We start from the raw sequence: 24,935 nt of genomic DNA on the forward strand, positions 1-24,935 counted from the left end.
AAATCACACAATGTGTGTTCTTTTGTGACAGGATTCTTTCACTTAGCATGTTTTTCAACATTCATCTATGGTGTAGCATGTATTAGTACTTCATTTCTTTTCTTTTCTTTTTTTTTTTTGATATGTGCTCCTAGTGGGAACCGAACCCGGGACTCTCTGGTCCGTAGGCCGAAGCTCCGACTGCTGAGCCAAACCGGCCAGGGCAGTACTTAATTTCTTTTTATGACCAAATAATATTCCATTGTATGGATATATCACATTTATTCCTCCATTCATCAGTCAAATGATGAATGTTTGGGTTGTTTCCACTTATTGGCTATTGTGAATAATGATACCACAAACATTTGTGTAGACATATGTTTTATTTACTTTTTTAAATTTATTGATTTATTTAGAGAGAGAGTAAATGAGAGAGAGAAACAACGAATACAGTCATGTGCCACTTAACAACAGAGATACAGGTTAGGTTCTGAGAAATGCCTTGTTAGGTGATTTCGTTGTTGTGAGATCCTAAAGTGCACTCACACAAACCTAGATGGTATAGCCCAGTGCTCCTAGGCTATAAGCCCGTATAGCACATTGCTGTACAAAACAACACAAGATTAAATCAAGCACAAGAGAAAATGATGCCATCAAAAGACACAGTAAACATGAAATGTGTGAGGCTGCCACCTGTGTAAAACTTCTTTTGTAAGTAGGAAGACTCTAAAATAAGGATACCTTTGCGTTTTCTCTTTCCAGCTGGTGCCAAGCCATGGGCATCTCTCAGGACTACTGGCACAAGCGCCGTAAGACTGGTGGCAAGAGGAAGCCCTACCTCAAGAAGTGAAAATATGAGCTGGGACACCCTGCTGCCAACACTAAGATTGGACCCTGCCACATACTCACGGTCCGCGTGCAGGGAGGCAACAAGAAGTATGGAGCCTTGAGGCTGGAGGTGAGCAACTTCTCCTGGGGCTCAGAGTGTTATTTGTGAAAAACAAGGATTACTGATGTTGTCTACAATGCATCCAACAATGAACTGGTCCGCACCAAGGCCCTCGTAAAGAACTGCCTCGTGCTTGTTGACAGCACACCGCACCGACAGCGTACAAGTCCCCTATGCACTGCCCCTGGACCGCAAAAAGGGGGCTAAGCTGACTCCTGGGAAGGAAGAGATTTTAAACAAAAAATGATAGAAAATTCAGAAGAAATATGATGAGGGGAAAAAGAATGCCAAAATCAGCAGTCTTCTTGAGGAACAGCAGGGCAAGCTTCTTGCATGCATCGCTTCCAGACCAGGCCACTGTGGCCAAGCAGATGGCTATGTGCTAGGGGGCAAGGAGCTGCAGTCCTATCTGAGAAAAATCAAGGCCCGGAAAGGCAAATAAGTTCTCTTCCCTCCTGTCTTAGCTCATGTAATAAAGGTGTTTATCCCAAAAAATAAAAATTAAAAAATAAAATAAGGATAAAAGTATAGTACAATACATAAACCAGTAACAAAGTTATTTATTATTATCAAATATTCTGTACTGTACATAATTGTATGAGCTACACTTTCATATGACTGACAACGCAGGTGTTTTTTTTTTACACCAGCATCACCACAGACATGTGAGTAATGCATTGCACTATGACCTTAGGACATCTATGATGTCACCAGGTGATACAAATTTTTCAGCTCCATTATAATCTTATGGAACCACCATCATGTATGCAGTCTGTCATTGACCCAAATGTTATTCTGCAACACATGACTGTACATTAAATATACTGAGGACAGTGGGAGCCAGGTCTCTCCCAGTCAGAAAAAGGAATCACAAATATGAAAAGGAGATTAGAATGAACTCTATGGAGTTGGATTGAAATTAGAGATATTATTATGAACTCATGGTTTTAATACAGACAGATTTTAGGAATAGAATAAAGATAAAGATATAAACTCTAACTCTGTCTGCTGAGTGGGCCTACAAGTAAAGATACACCAGTAACAATGAGCACCACTAGTGCCCAGAATGTGGTTTCTAAATACCATTCTACCCTAAAATGAATCAGGACTCCTTGAAGAAATAGCTGGTTTCAGGGCTGGGGGAGAAAAAGTACAAGTTCAGCCTGCAACAACATATTAAGCCAGGATATAAAGAAGTGTTTGAAGAATGATGGGGTCATGCCAATAGGACATAAGAGCCAGCGTGAAGGCACTTACACTAGCCAAACGTGGGACAGCTTGACCATCAAAATAAATAACTACAGCACCGGCCAGTTTGGGCACAATGGTTGGAGCATCGGCCCGCAGACCGGAGAGTCCTGGGTTTGGTTCCCGCTAAGGGTACATACCTTGGTTGCAGTTTGTCCCCGGCCCCGGTTGGGGTCGTGTGGGTGGCAGCCAGTCAATGTGTCTCTCTCACGTCAATGTTTCTCTCTCTCTCTACCCCCCTTCTCTCCTTCCTGCTCTATCTGAAGATAAATGCAAAAGTGTCCTCGGGATAAAAAAATAAAATAAATAAATAAATAACTACAGTAAAGAATAAACTACCAAATAAAACAGAAGTGCATGAGTCCAAACAGATGTAAATAAATAGAAAACAAGGGAAAGCAACTCCTTGCAGAATGCCAACTGAAAAAATACTAAAGAAATTATTGCTTTAGAAAATTACCATTTAACAAACATAATATTAATTTTTTTATCCTTACTTGAGGATATTTTTCCATTGATGTTTAGATAAGAGTGGAAGGGGGGGAAAGAGGAAGAGAAAGAGGAACAGTGAGGGAGAGAGAGGAGGAGAGACATCAATTGGTTGCCTCCAACATGAGCACAACTGGGATCTGGGACTGAATCTGCACTGCAACCCAGGTACGTGCCTTTGACCGGAATCAAACCCGAGACCCTTTAATCCACAGGCCAACACTCTAACCACTGAACCAAACCGGCCGGGGCAAACATAATATTAATTGATTCAGACAAGGATCATCAATGGATGCTGAACTTAATGGGTAAAAGTCTGATAAATAACAGGACATTTGTATAATATTAAAGTATCTCCTCACAAAAGACTTAGTAACTACAAGGGGGAAAATAGTAACTTTACTAAAAATTTGCACACACCACCTTAATCCAAATGACCAAAGCAGTGGTGTGTTAGAGTTGACTCACACCAACTCAACAGAGGACCAACCAACCCTTTCCAATTTTGTGCTCAGGGATGACCTGAACATGACGGGAGTATCTACACCACGGACATCCGCAAGTGTTACAAATTAACGCTTTTTACCCCTGGAGAACTAATTGTTAGTCATTTCTAAGCATAATACTGGAGCAAAGTTACTACCACGAAACAAGCTAATTTTATGTGCTTCGTGATATTATACACCAAGGACACAACATCACCTTTGTGGTATTCTGCCCCAAATGCACAATCTCATTCTAATGATGAGAAAGCATTAGAAATATTCTACATTGAGAGACATTCTACAAAATAACTGGACGAAAGGAAGGAATCCCATCTAGAGAAAAATAATGAAGCAAATGTGACTAAATGTTAACCAAGGAGAATCTGGGTGCGGGACATTCAGTTCTTTGTACTGTTCTGGAAACTTTTCTGTAAGTCTAAATTTCTTTAAAAATTGAAACGCCAACACTACCTGGTCCTCTGCCCTCACACTGCGGTCGTTGTGGCTGCAGCTGGAAGGAGGCAGTGAGCCAGGACTTCGAGGCCTCAGGTGCCCAAATGCACGCAGTCGCGGCGGAAGGGAGGCAGCGACCACCTGCCACCGGCCCCTGGGGCCACAGCAGGCCGCCTCCCCGCGCAGGCGCAGGGGCAGGACTGCAGGCTCACTCAGCACCTGGCCGCCCGTGCGCCCTGCCCTCGATTGGTCGCAGGCGCAGTAACATCACATCCTTCCTGGTGGGGCGCACGTGCAGCCTGAGGCTCTGTAAGGGCTGCAGGTGTGAGGGCCTTGCCACCAGATCCCTTTTCACAAGCTTGGGTCTCCTCAGCCCGGGATCCCAGCCACAGTGGGCTGCCCCTCTGGCAAGCGCATATTCCTAAAAGACCAGAATTGTAGCCCTCAGATGGCTAACCCCGCCCTTACCCACAAACCCAGTGTAATCACCCTGCGCCCCCTCTCCTCTTGATTTGGGGCCCTGGAGCTGGGTTATAGCACTCACAGTCACAGAGGGAAGTGGGGAGCTCCCTTGTGAAGACAGAATTAAGTAGTGGCATCTCCAAAAGCCTTAATGTTTCCTTAATGTTGTCTTCCAACGCCTCATGTTTGTGCTGCAGGTGCTGCTGTTTCCAGTGTGGATTGTGAAAACCTTGGCCAATACCAGTCCGCCACTCCCCTTGGGGGGAGGGGTGTTTATGGGCTTACCAATTATCTATCAATTAGCTGGAAATTTAGCGAAATGTGTCCCAGCCTTACAAAGCCTGTTCTGATCTACTGGTCTCTGCTTAAGGAACACCGGGAGACAGACAGCAGGTGCTGGGGTACGCCAAAGGTATTGTGCTTCTGCCACTTACTGGGTTACATTTCCTGATGAAAGCTGATTGTAGGATGAAGCCATCTATTTGAAATTTTGAGGTGAAAAATTGTAAGTTGCATGGATAAGAGACTGAGGTGCTGTTAAACCATGTTAATAATGATTATAGTTACTCTTTCAAGTTTCCTCATTCATCCTGTGTAGACAAGGAAGATTATTTCCATTGTCTAGGGTAGTACCTGGCAGATGCTAGGTGTTTGGTAAATATTGATGACTTTATAATGCCTGCACATTCGACAGAATTGGAGTGCTCATTCTCCCATCCCCTGTAAACCTGAATATATTTTTGCCTATGTTGGCACAGCCTTCATTCTTTAAAATGATATTTTGTAAAAGAAACTCTGTGTTCTTACTGTTTGTGGAAGACATTCTGAGGTTCCTAATGATTTCAAATGCTAAGTAGTGAAAAGTGACTGAAAAACATGATTATGTTTCACTCTGTATTCATGAAATCTGATTATGATTACCTCTCTATATATTTTTCTTTTACCCTCTCCAAACAAAATGAAAAGATCCCATAATGAAAAGGATGAGGGAAAGATGTCTGTTTATTTCAAGAGAGCAGACTGCATGTCAAACGAATGAAGACAGAGCACATAATCAAAAGTATATTGGGAGAGGGTAAACGGATTCTTTTTAATGATTCACAGCAATCTCATTTATCCCTTACTGTTATTAGAGAGAAAGATGTCTTCAGATAACCAGTGGTCAGCAGATGAGGATGAAGGTCAATTATCCCGACTGATCAGGAAATCTAGAGATTCCCCCTTTGTGCCTGTAGGTAAGTACAAGCCTTGACTGGATACTGGAAAACTGTTTGTAATAGTACAATAATGCTTTGCCCAGTATCTTTGAGGATTGAAATGTTTTATGTAATTGAGTTTATTCAGATAATTGAAACTACCCCCCCCCCCCCGAAGCATGAGTTAAACTTTCAGAATAGTTTCTAGTATATGGTAAATCTCCAGTAACTCTTAGCTATTATTATTATGGTGCATCAGGTTTTATTCTATTTGATCCATCTTCATTAGAGGTCTTAGTACAATTATTAGTTCCCAACCAATCTAAATGGAATTGATAGAATGCACTTGAACTTTTCTGTGATGGCTCTGGGACAGCGGACTGAACGTCTGTTGGGACTATGGTGATGAATATGTCTCTTTGTCTTCTAAGTAATTCCAACCTTTAAGTGCTTGTGTCTGATGTTTACAGATTTTTCTGTTTCTTCCATATTGTTGGATACCATCAAAAACTTCTTCTGATGTTCTCTGGCACTAGAAGCTACATACCCAGCTTAAAAGAACTATGAGTCGCTTCAGAGTGAAGAAGCTCTGAATGAAAGCCTGGGCCTACCTGTACACCTGAGCACATGAACTTTGTGGTGTTCATGCTCAGTGGCCCTTTTTCCTTGCTTCCTGATCTGTTCACATGTTGAGGTTGAAGGTTAAGTAATCTAATTAGACCTGGAGTCCAAGCCTATTTATCCTTTCCCAACATATACTTAGTATGTTTACATTAGTATTGTTAGTATTTTAACAAATACTAGATATATGTCGGCTTTTTTATTTTACTATTTTTATTATTATTTTTTTAATGTTTTTATTGATTTTTTTTTTTTTTGGTAGAGAGAGGAAGGGAAAAAAATAGAACCATCAATCAGCAGATTGATGCCTCCTGCCCACTGGAGATTGAGCCCACCACCTGGGCATGTACCGTGACCAGGAATTGAACCGGGACCTCTCAGTCCATGGGAAGAAATTCAATACACTGAGCCACACTGGCTGGGCTATGTGGGCTTTTTAAAATACACACACACACACACAAAATCTAAGCACCACGCTGACAGGTTGCTCAGTGGTTAGAGCATCAGCCCTCAGACTGAAGGGTCTCAGGTCTGATACCCAGTTAAGGGCATGTACCTGGGTTGCAGGTTTAATCCTCAGCCCTGGTGGGGGTCGTGGGTGAGGCAACCAATCAATGTGTTTCTTACATGGATGTTTCCCTTTCCTCCCTCTCCCCTCACCCCCTCTCACCCCTCTCCATCCCTCTTCCCTCTCCCCCCTCCCTCCCTCTCTATCTGAAAATCAATGGAAAAATATCCTCAGGTGAGGATTAACAAAAAACAAACAAAATGCCCTGGCCAGTTTGGCTCACGGGTTAGAGCCTCAGCCCATGGACCAATGAGTCCTGGGTTCAATTCTGGCCAAGGGCATGTACCTTGGTTGCGGTTCTTCCCTGGCCCTGGTCGGGGTCATCAGGAAGGCAACCAGTCAATGTGTCCCTCTCACATCGATGTTTCTCTCTCTCCCTCTCTATCTGAAGATAAAGAGAAAAATATCCTCTGGTGAAGATTAAAAACAATCAAACAAAAATCTAAACACCAATATTGTTTTTAAAATTTAAGCTTTCTCTTTCTTCTCTTTTGTATGCTTCTCCTGCCTTAAGTGTTATTATTGTATACGGTGGCCATGCCTCTTTCCTTATATTAATTTTGGCTAGAAACTATTAAAATAACCTATTTAAATCAGACTTACATAAGTTTGTGATTAATTCCATAAAACCTCTATTAAATAGGTATGTCATATATTTCCATTATCACTGTAAATCTAGCAACTTCATGTGTCATTATTCACATATAAACAATAATCAAAATTTTACTTTATAATAAGTTTCATTTAAGACTTGTAATAGCTCCTACAACAAATTAAGCAAATAATTTTATAGTGATTTATTCACCTTCCTTAGCATTTTTAACTAGAAAAACAATTCAAGAAGTCAGTGCCACTTGCACAGATCACTGTAATGAACAGAGATTAATCACTGTGCCTGCTGCAAATTAAATTATTTTCCAGAGACATTTAGGGTGATTAAAGTAGAAAGATTAAAGTGTTTTCAGCTAAATTCAATTATATACAAACTACAGAGACGCTGTATGGAAAACAGTAAAGGTTCTGACTTTAATCTTTAAAAGAAACAAAACCAATTTAAGTAAGAACAGAACCTTGATTTGATAAGGGAAGAGAACCAAGCTTTTTATAGAAATATAAATAATGATAAAATTTGGATATATATTATTGAATAGTTTGTTTAGCTATTGTAATTTTAATAACATCTATGTATTTCCTGCTCTAGGATGAAGTAACCAGTGCAGATAATTTACAAAACATTTTTTTTTGTTATCTTCAACAACCTCTGTCATTACAATCTATGTATATTGTTTAGAAGTGTCCTATGAGCAATAAGACCTGTACAAACATTATTAAATATTTAAACTCTGTGTTGATAGGTTGTTTTGCTTCTTTCACTTAACATTTCATATGTATATTTCTGTGTAGAAATATACTTTTTTTTTTTTTTTTTTTTATAGCTATGACATTTTCCTCTGTTTGGGTCATTTGGGTTGTTTAGTTTTTCCTCATACATAGTGTAGCCATAAACATCTTTGTGTCAACTTCTTAAATTTCTTTTGCTTATTTCCTTGGAGGAAGTTCCCAAAGGTACAATTTCCAGGGCAGGAAGCATGTTCAGTTTAGTATCACTTATGATCTATTTCCAGAGGTCTTTCCAAAAAGATTTAGCTAAACTTACGGAGCTTTCAGCATTGTACCTGTGTATCATCAACATTTTATTGTTTTTATATATTTTTTTATTTTTATTTCAATTTCATTTATGGCTAATAAGCCTATAAAATATACATGTTTTTATTTACTATGATTGTTATTTCCACTTAAGTGGATCCTAAAAGAATAAATATAACCTCGCTCACCTATAGAGACACACATGGGCCAACATGGTTAATCAAAACTTGCTATCCTATATAAATAATAACTGCATTTCTATGTACTAACAACAAACACATGGAGACTGAAATTAAAAACATAATACCCTGCCCTGGCCAGTTTGGCTCAGCAGTTAGAGCGTCAGCCCGAGGACTGAAGGATCTTGGGTTTGATTCCCAGTCAAGGGCACTGTACCTGGGTTGCAGGTTCAATCCCCGGCCTCAGTTGGGGTTGTATGGGAGGCAACCAATCGATGTGTCTCTCACACATCAATGTTTCTCTTTCTCCCTCCCTCCCCTCCACTCTGTAAAAATCAATGGAAAAATATCCTCAGGTGAGGATTAACAAAAACAAACAACAACAAAAAACCCATAATACCCTTCCTCAGAGTAGAAGAAATTACTTTTAAAGCACATAACTTGTAAATTTACCAAATTTTATTTAAATAGTATCATATAGTAAAAGTGGTATTAGAAATAATGTTGTGAAATAAAGGCCACTTGGGAATATTTGAGCAATGTTTAAAAAAAAACCCATAATACCATTTACAATCACTCTAAATAAAATTGCTTAGGTATCAGCTTAAGAAAACATTTACAGCCCAGCTGGTATGGCTCAGTGGTTGAGCACTGACCCATGCACCAAGAGGTCACTTGTTCGATTCCTGGTCAGGGCACATGCCCAGGTTGTGGGCCAAATCCCCAGTGGGAGGCATGCAGGAGGTGGCCAATCGATGTTCTCTCTCACATTATGTTTTTTTCTCTCTCTCTAAAATCAATAAAGAAAACAAAATTTAAAAAGAAAACGTACCGAATCTGCATGCTGAAAAATACAAAATGCTAATGAAAGAAATTAAAGAACACCTAAATAAATGTAGAGACTATTGTGTTTGTGGATTGGAGAAAAGATGTCAACTCTCCCTAAACTGATCTATAGGTTTAGTGCAATTCCCATCAAAATCCCAGCAAGGTTTTTTGTAGACACAGACAAACTTACAGTATTCTAAAATTTATATGGAAAGGCATAAGTCCTAGAATGGTTAAAATAATATTAAGGCTTACTCTATAGCTATAGTAATTGAGATGGTGCGGTTTAGATGGAGGGATAAACACACAGATCAACAGGATAAAGGAGAGAAGCCAAAATATAGACCCACTCTTTTATTCTGCAAGTTTTCTTTATTCTTATGTGAAAATATAGTATCTGTCCTTGTCATTTTAAGCCTACCTTACCCTCTTTTAGATATTATAAATAAGCTATTCTATTTTTTGTTGTTGATATTTTTGTTTTTACATTTAATTCTCACCCATCCAGAAATTTTTTGTAGGATCTAGTGTGAGATAGAAATCCAAATTAGTTCTCTATAGCAATAAATTGTACTCATAATATTTATTAAATAATTATTCCTTTATGCTATTTTGATTTGTTGTGGATTAGTTTATCACAGTGTTTTAAATATCTTTCCAGAGTCTTTCCTATTCAGTTCACCAGTTTTCTGTTTAGAGCCAATTACATAGGATTTTGGTTGTCATAACAGTATTTTCACCCTTAACATTTGTAGGGAATACAAAAATATTTGTATGGGTTTCTGGAGTTTTCTAGAAGCACAGTTCTTCCTGGAATCACATACTTACTGTGCATCTCTCATTAAGCTTAATGTCTCTCTTTTTTTTTTTTATCCTCACCCAAGGACATTTTTTTCTATTTTTTGTTCAGATAGAGTGGGAGGGAGAGAGAGAGAGAAACATCTATGTGAAAGGGACACATCGAATGTCTGCCACCCGTATGACCAACCAGGGCCAGGGACAAACTGCAACCGAGGTACGTACCCCTAGCAAGAACCAAACCCGGGTCTCTCTGGACCACAGGCCGACACTCTAACCGCTAAGCCAAACCAGCCAGGGCTTAATGTCTCATTTTTGTAGAGGATTCCAGGTTTGTTTTTGTTTTTTTAATCCTTACCTAAGGACATTTTTCTATTTTTTGTTCAGATAGAGTGGGAGGGAGAGAGAGGGGGAGAGAGAGAGAGAGAGAGAGAGAGAGAGAGAGAGAGAGAGAGAGAGAGAAACATCGACATGAAAGGGACACATTGAGTGGTTGCCACCCATACAACCCAACCAGGGCCGGGGACAAACTGCTACCGAGGTACTGTCCTTAGCGGAACCGAATCAGGGTCTCTCTGGACCACAGGCCGACGATCTAGCTGCTGAGCCAAACTGGCCAGGATGAGGATTCCAGGTTTTTTTAAATGTATTTTTTATTACATTTTAGAGAAGGGAGGGAGAAAACATCTGTGTGATTGGCTGTTTCCTGCACGCCCCCTACTGGGGAGGAAGCCTGAAACCTGGGCATATGCCCTAACAGAGAATCAAACCTGTGACCTTTTTGGTGCACGGGACAATGCCCAACCAACTGAGCCACTCTGGCCAGGGCAGAAGATTCAAGTTTTTATCACTTTACTTGATTTACCTCTTATTTGCTAACAAGTAGAAAGGAGCAAAGCCAAACACTCAAAAACTATGGGATGTTTGGCAGGTTTACTTCCTAAGTGACTTGCCCAAGTAAAAGCCTTGCAGCATGCACACTTTGAAATCATGCCTCAGGAAAACTAGAGACTACTAAGGTTACTAAAGATTACTAAGCAAATTACTGCACTATATGGTTCAGGATTTTCTGGGGGAAAGGCTAAACTGAAAATCTTAACTCCATGAATGTTATGTGTTCATTTTATTTTATTTATTTATTTATTTTTATCCTCACCTGAGGACATTTTTCCATTTTTTGTTCAGGTAGAGTGGGAGGGAGAGAGAGGAAGAGAGAGAGAGAGAAACATCGATGTGAAAGGGACACATCGAGTGGCTGCCACCCGCATAACCAACCAGGGCCGGGGACAAACTGCAACCAAGGCATGCGCCCTTAGCGGGAACTGAACCCGGGTCTCTCAGGACCGCAGGCCAACGCTCTAACCGCTGAACCAAACCGGCCAGGGATATGTGTTCATTTTTAAATCTGATGAATCAGCCCTGGCCGGTTTGGCTCAGCGGTTAGAGCATAGGCCTGTGGTCCAGAGAGAACCCAGGTTCGGTTCCCGCTAAGGGCACATACCTCGGTTGCAGTTTGTCCCCGGCCCTGGTTGGGTCGTGCGGGTGGCAACCACTTGATGTGTCCCTTTCACGTCAGTGTTTCTCTCTCTCTCTCTCTCTCCCCCTACCACTCTGTCTGAACAAAGTATGGAAAAATGTCCTAGGGTGAGGATAAAAAAAAAAATCTGATGAATCAAATCCAGCATGGTTCCTTTTAAAGTATTCTTTGGTATCTTACCTGCTCATCTGCCAAGTACTAATCTTTTGGATAGCCCTTTGTTCACTCTCTAAGCTTATGGCAACTCTAGCCTGCTATTTATATAACCCCTCCCTTTTTAATTCACAGGGATAGCAGGCTTTATGACTGTGGTGTCCTATGGTCTTTACAAGTTAAAGTACAGAAGAGATCAGAAAATGTCCATTCACCTTATTCACATGAGAGTTGCTGCCCAAGGATTTGTTGTCGGAGCTGTGACTCTAGGTAACCTGTTTAATTTGTATCTTGTGTTCATCTGTCTTTGAGAGTAATTTTTTAAATTTTTATTGATTCATATTAGAAGATAACTATTGGGTCAGGATAATATAATGGTGGAGGACTGATAAGAAAAACAGTGTTTTTCACTTGGTTGAGGGTGTTGCCTTGTTATAGGCTTGATTTCTTAAAATTTTAAGCACTGAAAAAAAAAAAAACGTAGTAGGCAGAAGGTATACACTTTCAGTTATAAAATAAATGAGTGATGGAATGGAATGTACAGCTTGGCAACTACAGTTAACAATATTGTATTGAATATTTGAAAGTTGCTAAGAGAGTAGATCTTAAAAGTTCTCACAAGGAGAAAAGGTCTCTAACTATATATGGTGACAGCTGTTAAGTAGACTTATTGTAGCAATCATTTCACAATATATACAAATATCAAATCATTATGTTGTACACCTGAAATGAATATAATGTTGTATGGCAATTATACATCAATTTAAAAAGAGCCCAGAGGAGAACTAGGTTATTTATGGGCTCTGTCAGCCTCATTAAGGAAAGGACAATGAACAGTTTGTACCCTATGTAACAGCTGAGAGCAGGAGGTCTACATCCCAGCCTGTATTGCTCAGGTAAGAACAGCATAGTTCCCGGCCTATTTGAACAGCAAATGTCATTATTAAAGTAGTTTAACGAGGAAGAAAACATGTTTAAAGTCCACAAGTCTCAATATCCTTGTTCTCCTTTTAGTCCAAGTTCGAGCAATAGGAAATATTTTTTATTAGTCTATAAACTAAACACTACTTACACAGTCAAATCCAGAGAACAGGTGTAAAATTATCTGGTTAATTCAGGTTATATCAACAGCTAAATCATGTAGTTCTAACAAGAAGTCCATGTAGGGACCTAGAGTATCTAACGTTTTTTGGTCTGTATTAATGAGAACAAGTCACAGTGCTCTTAGCTCCCCTCCACACTGTACAGAGTCGACTCAGCCTAAGTCTAGCACTATGGAGATTGGTGTGGGGCTTGCACACAAGGAGTCAAATGATAATTATATTCTTTAAATATGTTTTTACTGATCTTTTTAGAGAGAAAGGGAGAGATAGAAACATAGATGTGAGAGAGAAACATCAATTGGCTGCCTCCTGCATGCCCCCCACTGGGGATCAGGCCCACAACCTGGGCACGTGCCCCAACTGGGGTAGAACCAGCGACCTCTTGGTGCATGGGTCGATGCTCAACCAGTGAGCCACCCGGCCAAGCAAAGGAGGGGTATTTAACTGGCACTGAGAATCCAGGAGGCTTCTCTATGGATGTAAACTGTATAATGAGCCAATGATGTGGAGGGATTAACTAGGCAGAGGAGATCAGGATTCTAGGCAGAGGAAAAAGTAGAGGCAGGGAATCATGGCATGTTAGTAGAACTCAAAAGCGTGGTGTGTAGGCGAATCAGTGTCTGTTGAGAAAAGCAGAACTACTAGTAGTAATATATAATAAGAGACTTATTATAGGTATTTGGACTTAATGTAATTGTGAAGCTCTTGTATATACATCAGGAGCTGAGGCCTGACGTGGGCAGGGCAAACAGAAAAAATAGACAGCTGTAAGGTGGCAGAAGCAAGAAAACCTGGAACCTGAAAGGATGAGCTGAACATACAGGATGGACCTCAGCCTACTGTTCATGGACTCCAAAGAAATAACCCTGAGGACTGGCTGTGACAGACAGGGGTGTAGCAGGACTTGATGCACACTGGTGGCAGCTGACCACGGCACCGGCTGCCGCAGGTGAAGTTGAACCACTACGTCCCATCCAGCCTGTGGCCGGACTGCACCAGGGAAGCTGGCCGGTGCTATTGTTGCGCTGCCACTCAGACTTTCCCAACACAAAGTTTTAAAGAGTACGGAAAACAGATAAAAACAAGGCATGCAGGAGGAGGGAGGCGTATATGAAATCAAAACACTAGCTGTTTTCTTAACTGAGGAGCTGGGAAGGATCCCAAGGTCTCACAGCCTGCTTACTGACGGCTTTCATCATCTTCCCACAGGGTGGGAGGGGGAGTTGGAGCATGGGAAGGGGCCCATGTTCCCATTTACCCGACAGACTGGAACCTTGTGGACTTCTCACCATATCGAAAACCCCCAAAGTTGATGATGGCAGTGACAGAGAAAAAGCCGCTGCCCTGGAACTAAAACATGGACCTGGCCAAGGAGTCAGAGAGGGTGAAGGAGGAAACTCAGCAGGAGCAGCAGGAGCTATACTCCTGATTGCTACCCAGTCCGACAAGATAAGCAAAAACGTGCTACTGCAGTGCCTTCCAAGCAGAAAAAGAATTTGGCTGTTCCACTTTGCCTTCGGAGTCTCCTGTAAAATGTCTTTTGGGCAGTAACTCGGAATAAAAGGAAAGGAATTCTGGAAAATGTAGTTAGTTTAGCTAAATTGACACACTACAAATCCATTGATGTCCACGTCTTATCAATCTGGCATCTATATGTGTATGTTACATGCCACTGGGCCGGCTGCGACTCCTGGTGACACTATGAATGAGTGACGTCCACAATGTCCTGTCCTCAGCAGCCCTATTCAGCTCCTCTAGACTCATGCCTATGGCTTCTTTTATAGAGTCAATCCATCTCATATGTGGTCTTCCTCTTTTCCTGCTGCTTCTATTTATTTCTGCCTTCTAGTGATGTGCCTGAAATAGGAAAACTTCAATTTTGTCATTTTTGCCTCTAACAGCATTTCAGGCTCAATTTCCTCAAGGACCCACTTGTTCGTCTTTCTGGGAGCCCAGGCTACCTGTAGAGCTCTGCTTCAACACCATATTTTAGACAAATACATTTTTTTTTAATCTCACCCGAGGACATTTTTCCATTTTTTTGTTCAGACAGGGCAGGAGGGAGAGAGAGGAAGAGAGAGAGCGAGAAACATCCACGTGAAAGGGACACATCGAGTGGCTGCCACCCATACAACCCAACCAGGGCCGGGGACAAACTGCAACCAAGGTACATGCCCCTAGCGGGAACCGAACCTGGGTCTCTCTGGACCGCAGGCCGACGCTCTAACTGCTGAGCCAAACTGGCCAGGGTTAGACAAACACATTTTTTTTCTATCAGCCTTCTTCACTGCCCAACCTTCACATCCATATATAGTAATTAGGAATACAAAGGTGTGGGTCATCCACATGCAACTCTTTTAACACACTTAGCTTTCAGATAAAAACAATGACAAAATCAACCCTCATATAACATGAGGGGTGCTAATTCTATCCCAAAAGAAGATACAAAATCCCTTTATCCATATTAGGATGTTGATTTGTCTTTGAGCCGAGTCACACTCCCTTTTAATAACCTGTGACATCTTGAGATGCAATGTTAAGTACTATTAACACTTCTTACATTGGATGGTAGGTAAGTGAAAGTGGTAAATAGAAAACAAAAATTGGTTAATGTGTACACAAATGTGTTCATATCAAAATAGGGAAGAAATATTCATAATTATCCCAGTCTTTGTTTCTGCAACTGGTCAGATGGTAATGGCTAGTACTATAACTGTGTTCTTCCACTGGCCTTTTCATACTCCTTTTGCCTTCAGCAAGCATCTTGGCTATTTGTGGTTATTTGGCTGGTGTGGTGACGCAAACCTTCATTCCTAAACAGTCGGGTCATTAGCAATCCTATATTTGGATGTAGTTTTCCATTGTCTTTAGTCATAACACATGGGAGTAGTAAGAAATGCTCCAGAAAATAACATGCATTCTACACACACTCCTCCTTATCTACCACTGCACAATAGCAACCCAATTTCCCCTTGATAGTCAGGTCCGATCGTCCGATCAATGTAACGGACAAAGCAGAGTGATGCCCTACAGAATGGAGAGATGTTCGAGGTCTCTGCAGACTAGATTATGGCATAAGGCTAGAAAGCTCACACAGCCCTGAGACTGGATGGTGCAAATATACTGCTGGCTCTGTCAGGTGAAAGCAAGCTGCTTCTGATGGTCTTTACTAAGAGGTATATAAAAATCAATCAACCAAAAAAAAAAAAAAAAAGCAATCAACCAGATTAATAGACACAACCCCAAATTTGTGTTAATTTGTTCTAGCAATGAAACCACACCTGGTCAGCAGTTGCAATTAGAGTGATCACCTGATTAAGTTTATAGAAATCCAGTACCTTTCTCCAAGTCATCTGGCCAAAGAGGCAAACTGAATGAGGATATGGTCGAAATCACCACTCCAGAATCTTTAAAGTCCTTGATGATGGCACTAATCTGTACAATCCCTTTGGGAATGCAGTATTGCTCTGGTTTACTCTTTTGGTAGATAGAGGCAATTAGAATTACTGTTGGCTTTCCCTACCATGACAGTCCTTACTCCACAAGTCGGGGAACCATTGTGAGGATTCTATCAGTTGCTGAGTATGCCTATTCCAATGACACATTCCAGAACTGAAGAAATAACACACAGTGGGTTCAGGGACCCACTAGGCCAATTGTAAAACAGACCCACAGCAAAACTCCATTGACCACCTGACCTCTGTAAACTCCTCATTTGACTGGTAGACCAGACTCATTCTCCAGGTATTAGTATTAATTCAGAACCAATATTTAACAATCTCCCACAGATGTGATTGTTTCCCCTCCTTGTGCACTGGCACCCTAATGAATGGCCACAGGTCAGGAAAGCTAGGAAGATGTATCGTATTTACATTTTTTGGCTGTGTAACAGGTCTTTCCTTAAGGAGGTCTAAAACCTGGGAACTGGTTGAGGGGCAATGGCTCTCCATTGTGATGACTCCAGTCAAACTTTTCTTCACCAAACCTATTGCTTTTTCTGCTTATATGTTGCCCATCACATTCAACTCTAGGGACACCACAATTAGCCAATGCCAAAGATCTTTGAAGCTTAGAATATTCAGATTACTGCGTAGACTTTGCTGCCTACTGCATAATCATGCTTTCCTTGTCTTTGTCAATTAAATGCTGCTGCTTGACCCCTGGATCCCACCACAGGACCCCATCATCACCACTGAAATTCAGGGAGCCCAGCAATTCCCACTGTCATTTCTGGCTTACAGAAAATAGTCACCATAAAATTCTTTACGAATGCCAGCCAAGCCTGGCCGGTGGGCTCCGTGGTTGAGCACTGACCCATGCTCCAAGAGGCTGCTGGTTCGGTTCTCAGTCAGGGCACATGCTTAGGTAATAGGCCTAATCCCCAGTGTGGGGTATGCAGGAGGCGGCCAATCGATGTTCTCTCTCATCAAAGTTTCTCTTTCTCTCCCTCTCCCTCCCTCTCTCTCTAAAATCAATAAAGGGGGGGGGGGGGATGCCAGGAGTGAGCAGGACAAATCCACTCTAACATCCCAATCTCCCTAAGCCTTTGGATACCTTCGTCTATGGTGAGGTTTCTCAATTTCAGCACTACTGACATTTTGGACTGGTTTAAGCTTTGTTGTAGTGGGGACTGTCCTGTGCAGTACAGGATGTTCGGCAGCATCCCTGGCCTCTGCCCACTAGATGCCAATAGCACCTCCACCCCAATGTAACAACCAGTGTCTCCAGACTCTGCCACATTTCCCTGAGGAACAAAACTTCCCCAGTAATGAAGAATCCCTGCCAGGAGAGATTCGATGCTCTGCCACAGAGCATACCAAGGAAGTTGTGGCATTTCCCTTTCACTTAGTAGAGATTCTCTTTTGACCCAAGTTTCAGTCTTTCTCAGACAGGGATGGAAGGATGTTTCTACTGGCAAAGCAGTCTTAGTAGAACACAGGGGTTCAAGGACCCAGTTTCACTAAAATCTGCCAATATGTTCCCATCCCAGTTTTCAGAGTCCTACTCCTTCCAAAGTGATGCCTTGATTTTACTGTAAGAGATTTTGTGAGGTTGGGAACTCAATTTGTGTTGTGATTAGCCATTCACAGGATCAGTCCCTGTTTTTCTTGCAGCCTCATGGCTACAAGAGTTAAAACTTTCTTTTTTTTTTGGAAATCATAAAGCGTTCAGGTCCCTCACAGGACCTAGAGCTAGGAATAAAAAGCCCTGAGCCCACCATTTAGTTTTCCCAAGTTCTCCAGCACACTTAGGAGTAACCAATCTTATTATACTCCTTATTTCTACTAAATGTTCTATGAAAGTCAATACTTGATCATCAAAAGCCTTGCTTTCTTTTTTTTTTTTATCCTCACCCGAGAACATTTTCCCATTTTTTTGTTCAGGTAGAGTGGGAGGGAGAGAGAGAGAGAGAGAGAAACATTGACGTGAGAGACACATCGAGTGGCTGCCACCCGCACAACCGACCAGGGCCGGGGACAAACTGCAACCGAGGCACGCGCCCTTAGCGGGAACCGAACCCGGGTCTCTCAGGACCGCAGGTCGACGCTCTAACCGCTGAGCCAAACTGGCCAGGGCAAAAGCCTTGCTTTCTATAGGCACCTGATTAAGGGTACCTACAGGCAATAATTTTACAAAATGGTTTGCTACTGCATGCTAGCATCCTCTTTACCACTGAAAAAAAAAAAGGCCATTAATACCGTTACATCTACTCAGACCAGAAAACCAATTCCAAATAACCCGGAACCAATACAAAGAACCTATCCTCATGTTTATATCCTTCTGGAAATGCCAGTATTAAATTCTGTCTCAATGAGGGTTCAATTAGAGAAGGAAAACCACTAGAGATGATATATAAAAAAGGATTACAGAGATGCGATCTTAAGCAATTTTGGGAGCTGGTTAAACAGTCCATGTTAGGCGTGTTGCTTATGTTTCTAATGCTGGGCCCTGAAGTTAGCAAGGCAGCAGGTGGGAGGAAAAATAAACTGGTATTTGTAAGGATAAACTGGAACCCACCAAAACAGACGGAAACTCGAGTCAGTCTCTCACTGACTCCAACTCGAATCGTGGTGTGACCTGTAGAAGAAGCAGCACCCTCTGTCATGGAGCTAATCCACACCTGGCCAGAGAAGCTATAGAAGGAGATGCAGATGGAGCCAGAGGAGCAATGGGCCTGCTGCCCAACAACAGCGAGGTGAGCCAGCGGATAAACAACATGCACAGACTGTAATAGCACCTGACGTCCTGCACCAAGCCTTCCAAGTGTAAGACGGACATGGCAGCTGCTGCTTCAACATTCACCTTCATGTCTCAAGCAAACGATCTCATGAGCCAAACTAACCCAGAACTATGTGGGGAAGGGAATTCTGGAAAACACAGCAAAAGTTTAGTTAAATCTATAGAAAACAAATTCCCCAAAAGATTGTAAGGTTGCAAGATAAGGAGTAACAAGATAAAGTGAGCCAGTAAAGGGTCTAAACAGGCCAGTAACACAGAATGGCAGTTTAGAAAGATGCCCGCTTTATAGAAAGATCAGAAACAGGCAATATGAAACTGGTTGTTTAGGTATATTAAACAGTCACACTATAAAGAAAAGAAAGGAAATAATTATCATAAAACTCAGAACAGTGGTCACCTATGGAAAAGAGGGGGATATAGTCAGAAAGCAAAACCTAGGAGGCTTCAAGGATGCCTGCAATATTCTATTTCTTGACCCATAATTACAGGTGTTCACTCTACAACTACCTGTTAATCTGGTCATTTAAGATTTACGTACTATTTTCCATGCATATTATATTTCACCAAGAAAAAATATTAAGAGGAAAAATAAAATGACTAGAGATGATTCACAACGAAGGGGGGAAAGTAAAGACAGAGGATGAAGACTTGGATCTGAATTAAGGCAGTGGCAGTGGAAACAGGAGATGGATTCTAGAAATATCAAGGACTCGGCAACTAAGTGATTGGAAGAAGGAAGGAAGAATCAAGGATGATTCCTAGATTTCTGGTTTGAGCAACCAAAAGTAAGGGTTGCCTTTCACAAAGAAGAAAGAACAAGTTTGATGGGAAGATGAGTGCACAATGGACCAAACAATAATAGCTAATGAGTGCTTATGATGTACAAGTCACTCTTAACTGCTTTATATAGTGTTATCTCATTTAATCTTAATAAATACCTACTTTCACTCCACCTGCAATACTGCAATACAATTCAGAGCTGATGCTCACCACCTGGAGCTCACACCAGCTGCCATAGGTTTAAGGACACAGTTCCCCCCCAAAACTGCTCTTACTTCAGACACCAGCCTTTGGGGGTCCACAGGCCATCTGCACTTCTGATAAACTGGCTACAAATTCAGGAGGTCCCAAGACTCCCTCAGGATTGATGATTTCACCAGAACAACTTACATAACTCGGGAAAGCAGTAGACATACAATTACACTTTTACTACAAAGTACAGAAATCAGGACCAGCCAGTTAGGGTACAGTCTGAGAGGGTTGCAAGCTCAGAGCTTCTGTGCCCGCTCCCTATGCCATAGGGGTGGGGAGCACCTGGCCCAAGAAATCAATACTAGCTAACATCACACGCCTCCCCAAATTAGCCTGACCAAATATAGCAGGCTAATTTTGAAGTTAATATATGGCCTGTGACTGTTATAAATATCCAAATGGCCCTTAGCAGAATAAAGGTTCCCCACCCCTGAAAGTGATATGGACAAGAAGGGGATGAACTGTAGTTTAAATCGCAGACTCCTTAACTTGCTTTGAGTATAAACATTTGCAATATTTATACTGAACATTCACTGAAGCAAGCATGTCACACTCCCAGAGTATCATTGCATTCACCAATCAAGGAACTCCACTGAACTTGAGTGTGCAGAGCTTTTATTGGGGCTTCATTATGTAGGCATGGTTGACTGAATCACTGGCCGTGTGACTGAACTCAATCTCCAGTCCTACTCCCCTCCCTGGAGGCCTAAGAACCCTCTGTGCACATAGTTGGTCTTTCTGGCTGACTAGCCACATCTTGAAGCTATCTAGGAGCCCACCATGAGTCACCTCATTAGCATACATTCAGGTATGATTCAAGGGGCTCATGAATAACAAAGACACTCCTGTTACTTGGGAAACTGCAAGCATTTTAGATCTATACCAGGAACTCTGAACAAAGACCAAAGTCTTGATTAAACAACAAAGCCCTGTGAGGTAGGTACTGTTATTATCCCATTTTATAGATAAGAAAACTGAGGCTTAGAGAGGATGTTACTTGTTCACAGTCACATGGGCAATCTACTCCAGAGCCTGAACTCTTTTTTTAGAAAATATTTTATTTATTTTTTATTAATTTCTTTTTGTTACAGATGTTTCTCCTTTTTTCCCCATCGACTGAATTCAATTTTATGTTATGCTGACTGAAATACCTATGGCAGATGTTTCTAAATTGGAGTACTCATACCCTAGGAGAAGTATAAGAAGATCCATGGGGATGTGGGAAGAAAATATTTTTATCTCAAAAACAAAAAAGCTTTACTAATATATAGGCTGACCATAGGACATTTATACTGTTTATAGATAAATATGCATCTTGAGGGGCCTGCTCAACATACATACTTATGCACAATTTAAAAGTTTGGAGACCACCTTCCTAGGAGATGTAGAAATATCACATATGGTACATTGAATATATATGGGTCTCACATGCAGAGGAGAAATCGAACTTAGAGATCTAACTTCCTTACCAGTGAAGCAACAGGTGTGACTATGACATGAAAATTGTTGAGATTAGCCCAGCTGGTGTGGCTCAGTGAAATGAGCATCATCCCATGGACTAGGAATCAAACCGAGGTCCCAGTTTGATTCCTAGTCAGGGCACATGCCCAGATTGTGGGCCCAATCGCCAGTAGGGGGCGGGCAGGAGGCCAATCGATTTATCTCTCTCACATGGATGTTTGTATCTCTCCCCCTTCTTCTCTCTCTAAAAAAATCAATAAAAACATATATATATAAAACAAAAAAAGACTGAGATCAGAACTCCAGGGAACACCAACATTGAAGAGGCAGGCAAGAGGTAAGATTTCTCTGTGTCTGAAAAGCACAGGGAACACAGGGAGAGGAGGCCATGTGATGATGGAGGCAGAGACTGGAGCAATGCGTCAATAAGCCAAGGAACACTAATGAGTACAGCCACTGTCAGAAGCCAGGAGAGAGGCATGGAGTACATACTCCCTCATGTCCTTCAGAAAGTACCAAGTCTGCTGATAACCTTGATTTCAGACTTCTAGTCTCCAGAAATGTGAGACAACACATTTCTGTTGTTTTAAGAAAAAAAAAAAAAAAAGCACAGGAAGTAAGTCCTATAATTCTCTCTGAATCTGAGATTATTTCCATCAACACCACAATGATTCAAATTAAAAAATTTTTATCTTGAATTTTATGCATCTACGATAGTTATACTATTTCTTTAGAAAAAAATGCAGACATCTGCCTCATTGTACTATCATGTTGAGATGAGAACAACTAGCTTACTGACCCTTTATCCTCTGTGTAGTCTTTGAAGATATTAACAAGCAGTGTCAGAAAGGAAGCCAAAGGATTTAGTTCCAAGGGTTCTCAACCTGTGGGTCGCGACCCCTTTGGGGGTTGAATGACCCTTCCATAGGGGTCGCCTAAGACATAACAGTAGCAAAATTACAGTTGTGAAGTAGCAACAAAAATAATTTTATGGTTGGGGGTCATCACAACATGAGGAACTGTATTAAAGGGTCGTGGCATTAGGAAGGTTGAGAACCACTGGTTTAGACAACCCACTAGATAGCTGATTTCTTAATAATTGATATGCACAAAAGGGGGATGAATTGTACTTTATTTTTTTATTTAAAAATAATGTTTATCCTCACCCGAGGATATTTTTGCATTTATCTTCAGATAGAGTGGGAGGGAGAGAGGGGGGAAGAGAGAGAGAAACATCAGTGGGCGAGAGACACATCAAGTGGTTGCCACCCACACGACCCCAACCAGGGCGGGAACAAACTGCAACCGAGGTACGTGCCCCGGACTCTGTATTCCGCAGGCTGACGCTCCAACCGCTGAGCCAAACCAGCCAGGGCGAATTGTGCTTTAAATCTCAGGCTCCTTAACTTGCTTTGGTACAAACATTTGTGGACATCCCTGGAATTCACTGAAGCAGCTCCTCCATTCCTCACCCTGCTCCTTCTTCTGCATGGCCCTAAGACCGCATCTTGTGGAAGATACACATCTATCTCTTCTGCCTAAACTCACAGCTATTTCATCCAGTCGACTGTAAATCCCCAGAAGCAGATATTAGATCTGTTCACCTTTGTTTTCCTTGGGATACTGAGCACAAGCATACAGTGAATGGATGTTTGCTAATTGAGGTGACTATTATTTTCAATCTTAATACTTAGCCAAGTACTACCATTTCCTTTTTCACCAATATTTTAAAATTCAAACTTTAGGGTGGCATAATAACTTCATAAATTCAGATTTATACTAACCTTAAATGGCTCTTAGGGGGTTTTTTTGGTTGTTTTTTCTAAAGCCACTTACATAATCCAAGCCAAAAATTAGTAAGATGGGAGGCATTTGTTTTTAAATTGTGGGCTAGCTTTGGAAAAATGCAAGTGGAAGAAATTCAGTGTTTGTTTCCTATGGATGCTCTATTGATATACATCTTTTGTTTCTAGGTGTTCTCTATTCTATGTATAAGGATTACATTAGACCTCGATTCTTCAATGTGTCCAAAAAATGAAGCTACATACAAAAATGACAAGAAGGCTTCTGAAAACTATTATGAAGAATGAATTTTCAATATATAGCAAATTCTACTGCAGAAGTATTAGAATTTTCATAGCCTTGTACAGTAAGTCTCAATTGTTTAAGAAATTGATTTCCAAAGCTACAATCATAGTCAACTCAAAAATATCCTTATTGATGTCCTTCAGAACCTAGGGCTTGATTTTTTTACTTTAGAATTTTTATTTTGACAGAAAATAATCTATATTATGACAAACCAATCTTATAATTAGCAGTTAGCTAATTGTACATAGAGGATATAGAAATTTTACCTGTATCGATATTAAATGTGACAGTCTATTCATTGCTTAATTCTCCCCAAATAAGGCAAGGTAATTATGGCTTTCATAAACTCCTTTTTAGAATGGGCAACAATTACATCAGAGAAGAATAGTCATGTTGTTTAAATTTGCTTCATCACTGTGCAACTCACTCTTATATTCAGACTTGACTATCCTACTACAAACATTTAAATATATGTATATTCATTTTTTAATTTATTGAAGTATTTCTCAGAATATGAAGGTAAATTGCTAAAAAAAAATTCCCTTTCCCCCAGATGGTAATATTGGGGGGGGGGGGGGGTTAGTCAAGACACACTATTGCTCATCTCCCATGACACTAAAAAACAAAAAGACAAAGTAGACATTAAATGTTAAGTATGCCTCTGGCCTCAAACTCCTTTGTAACTGCCCCAGGGTTCTAAAAAATTTGTTGAAGTCATAACTGTCATGACTCAGATTTACTCCCTAGGACTCAAGCCTGGAAAATAAAAAATAAAAAAAAAAGATTCACTGAAATAAAATCAACAGTGCACTGCAAAACAATCTATGGTGGTGATTTCCTTTTCCTTGCTGTTTCCTGTAGTGGAGGGTTATTCTGACAGGAAGGTGAAGTCTAGTATTTGAGGAAGTGAAAGATGTAAGAATATCTGAAAATATGTGTACATTCTAGGTATTAACCAACTGTTCTGTGTATTATATACATTTTTCTTTACTGGCACAAGTAATTATTTTAAAAGTTGTCATTTGGCCCGGCCTGTGTGGTTCAGTGGCTGAGAGTCAACCCACACACCAAGAGCTTTCCAGTTTGATTCCTGGTCAGGGCAAATGCCCAGGTTGTAGGCCAATCCCCAGTGGGGGACATGCAGGAGGCAGCTAATTGATGTTCTCTCTCATCAATGTTCCTCTCTCTCTCTCTGCCTTTCACTTCCTCTCTCTAAAATTAATTTTAAAAAAATTTTAAGTTGTCATTTGTGTCCAGCCGGTGTGGCTCAATGGATTGAGTGTTGACTCGTGGACTGAGAGGTCCCAGTTCGATTCCCAGTCAGGGCACATGCCCGAGTTTTGGCCTCGATCCCCAGTGTGGGGAGTGCAGGAGGCAGCGGTCAATGTTTCTCTCACACATTGATATTTCTATCTCTCT

At 41.1% G+C, this 24,935-nt stretch overlaps 1 protein-coding gene and 1 pseudogene across 2 annotated transcripts; both read left to right on the plus strand.

The window, feature by feature from the left end:
* Nucleotides 1-754: 754 nt before the first annotated feature.
* Nucleotides 755-1,370, plus strand: LOC118624471 (annotated as a pseudogene).
* Nucleotides 1,371-4,374: 3,004 nt separating this feature from the next.
* On the plus strand, nucleotides 4,375-23,637 carry HIGD1C (HIG1 hypoxia inducible domain family member 1C). Of its 2 annotated transcripts, none has more exons than XM_036251037.1 (4): nucleotides 4,375-4,466; nucleotides 5,199-5,300; nucleotides 11,728-11,862; nucleotides 23,402-23,466. In XM_036251037.1, the coding sequence occupies exons 1-4, from the start codon at nucleotides 4,385-4,387 to the stop codon at nucleotides 23,464-23,466; spliced, it is 384 nt and encodes a 127-aa protein (XP_036106930.1). In that variant the 5' UTR covers nucleotides 4,375-4,384. The 2 variants fall into 2 exon arrangements, with proteins under 2 accessions (XP_036106930.1, XP_036106931.1); XM_036251038.1 differs by having other exon boundaries at nucleotides 4,428-4,477; nucleotides 23,402-23,637.
* The last annotated feature ends 1,298 nt before the right edge of the window (nucleotides 23,638-24,935 follow it).

This window comes from Molossus molossus, unplaced genomic scaffold (genome assembly GCF_014108415.1).
Source record: "Molossus molossus isolate mMolMol1 unplaced genomic scaffold, mMolMol1.p scaffold_m16_p_10, whole genome shotgun sequence".
Lineage (NCBI taxonomy): Eukaryota > Metazoa > Chordata > Mammalia > Chiroptera > Molossidae > Molossus > Molossus molossus.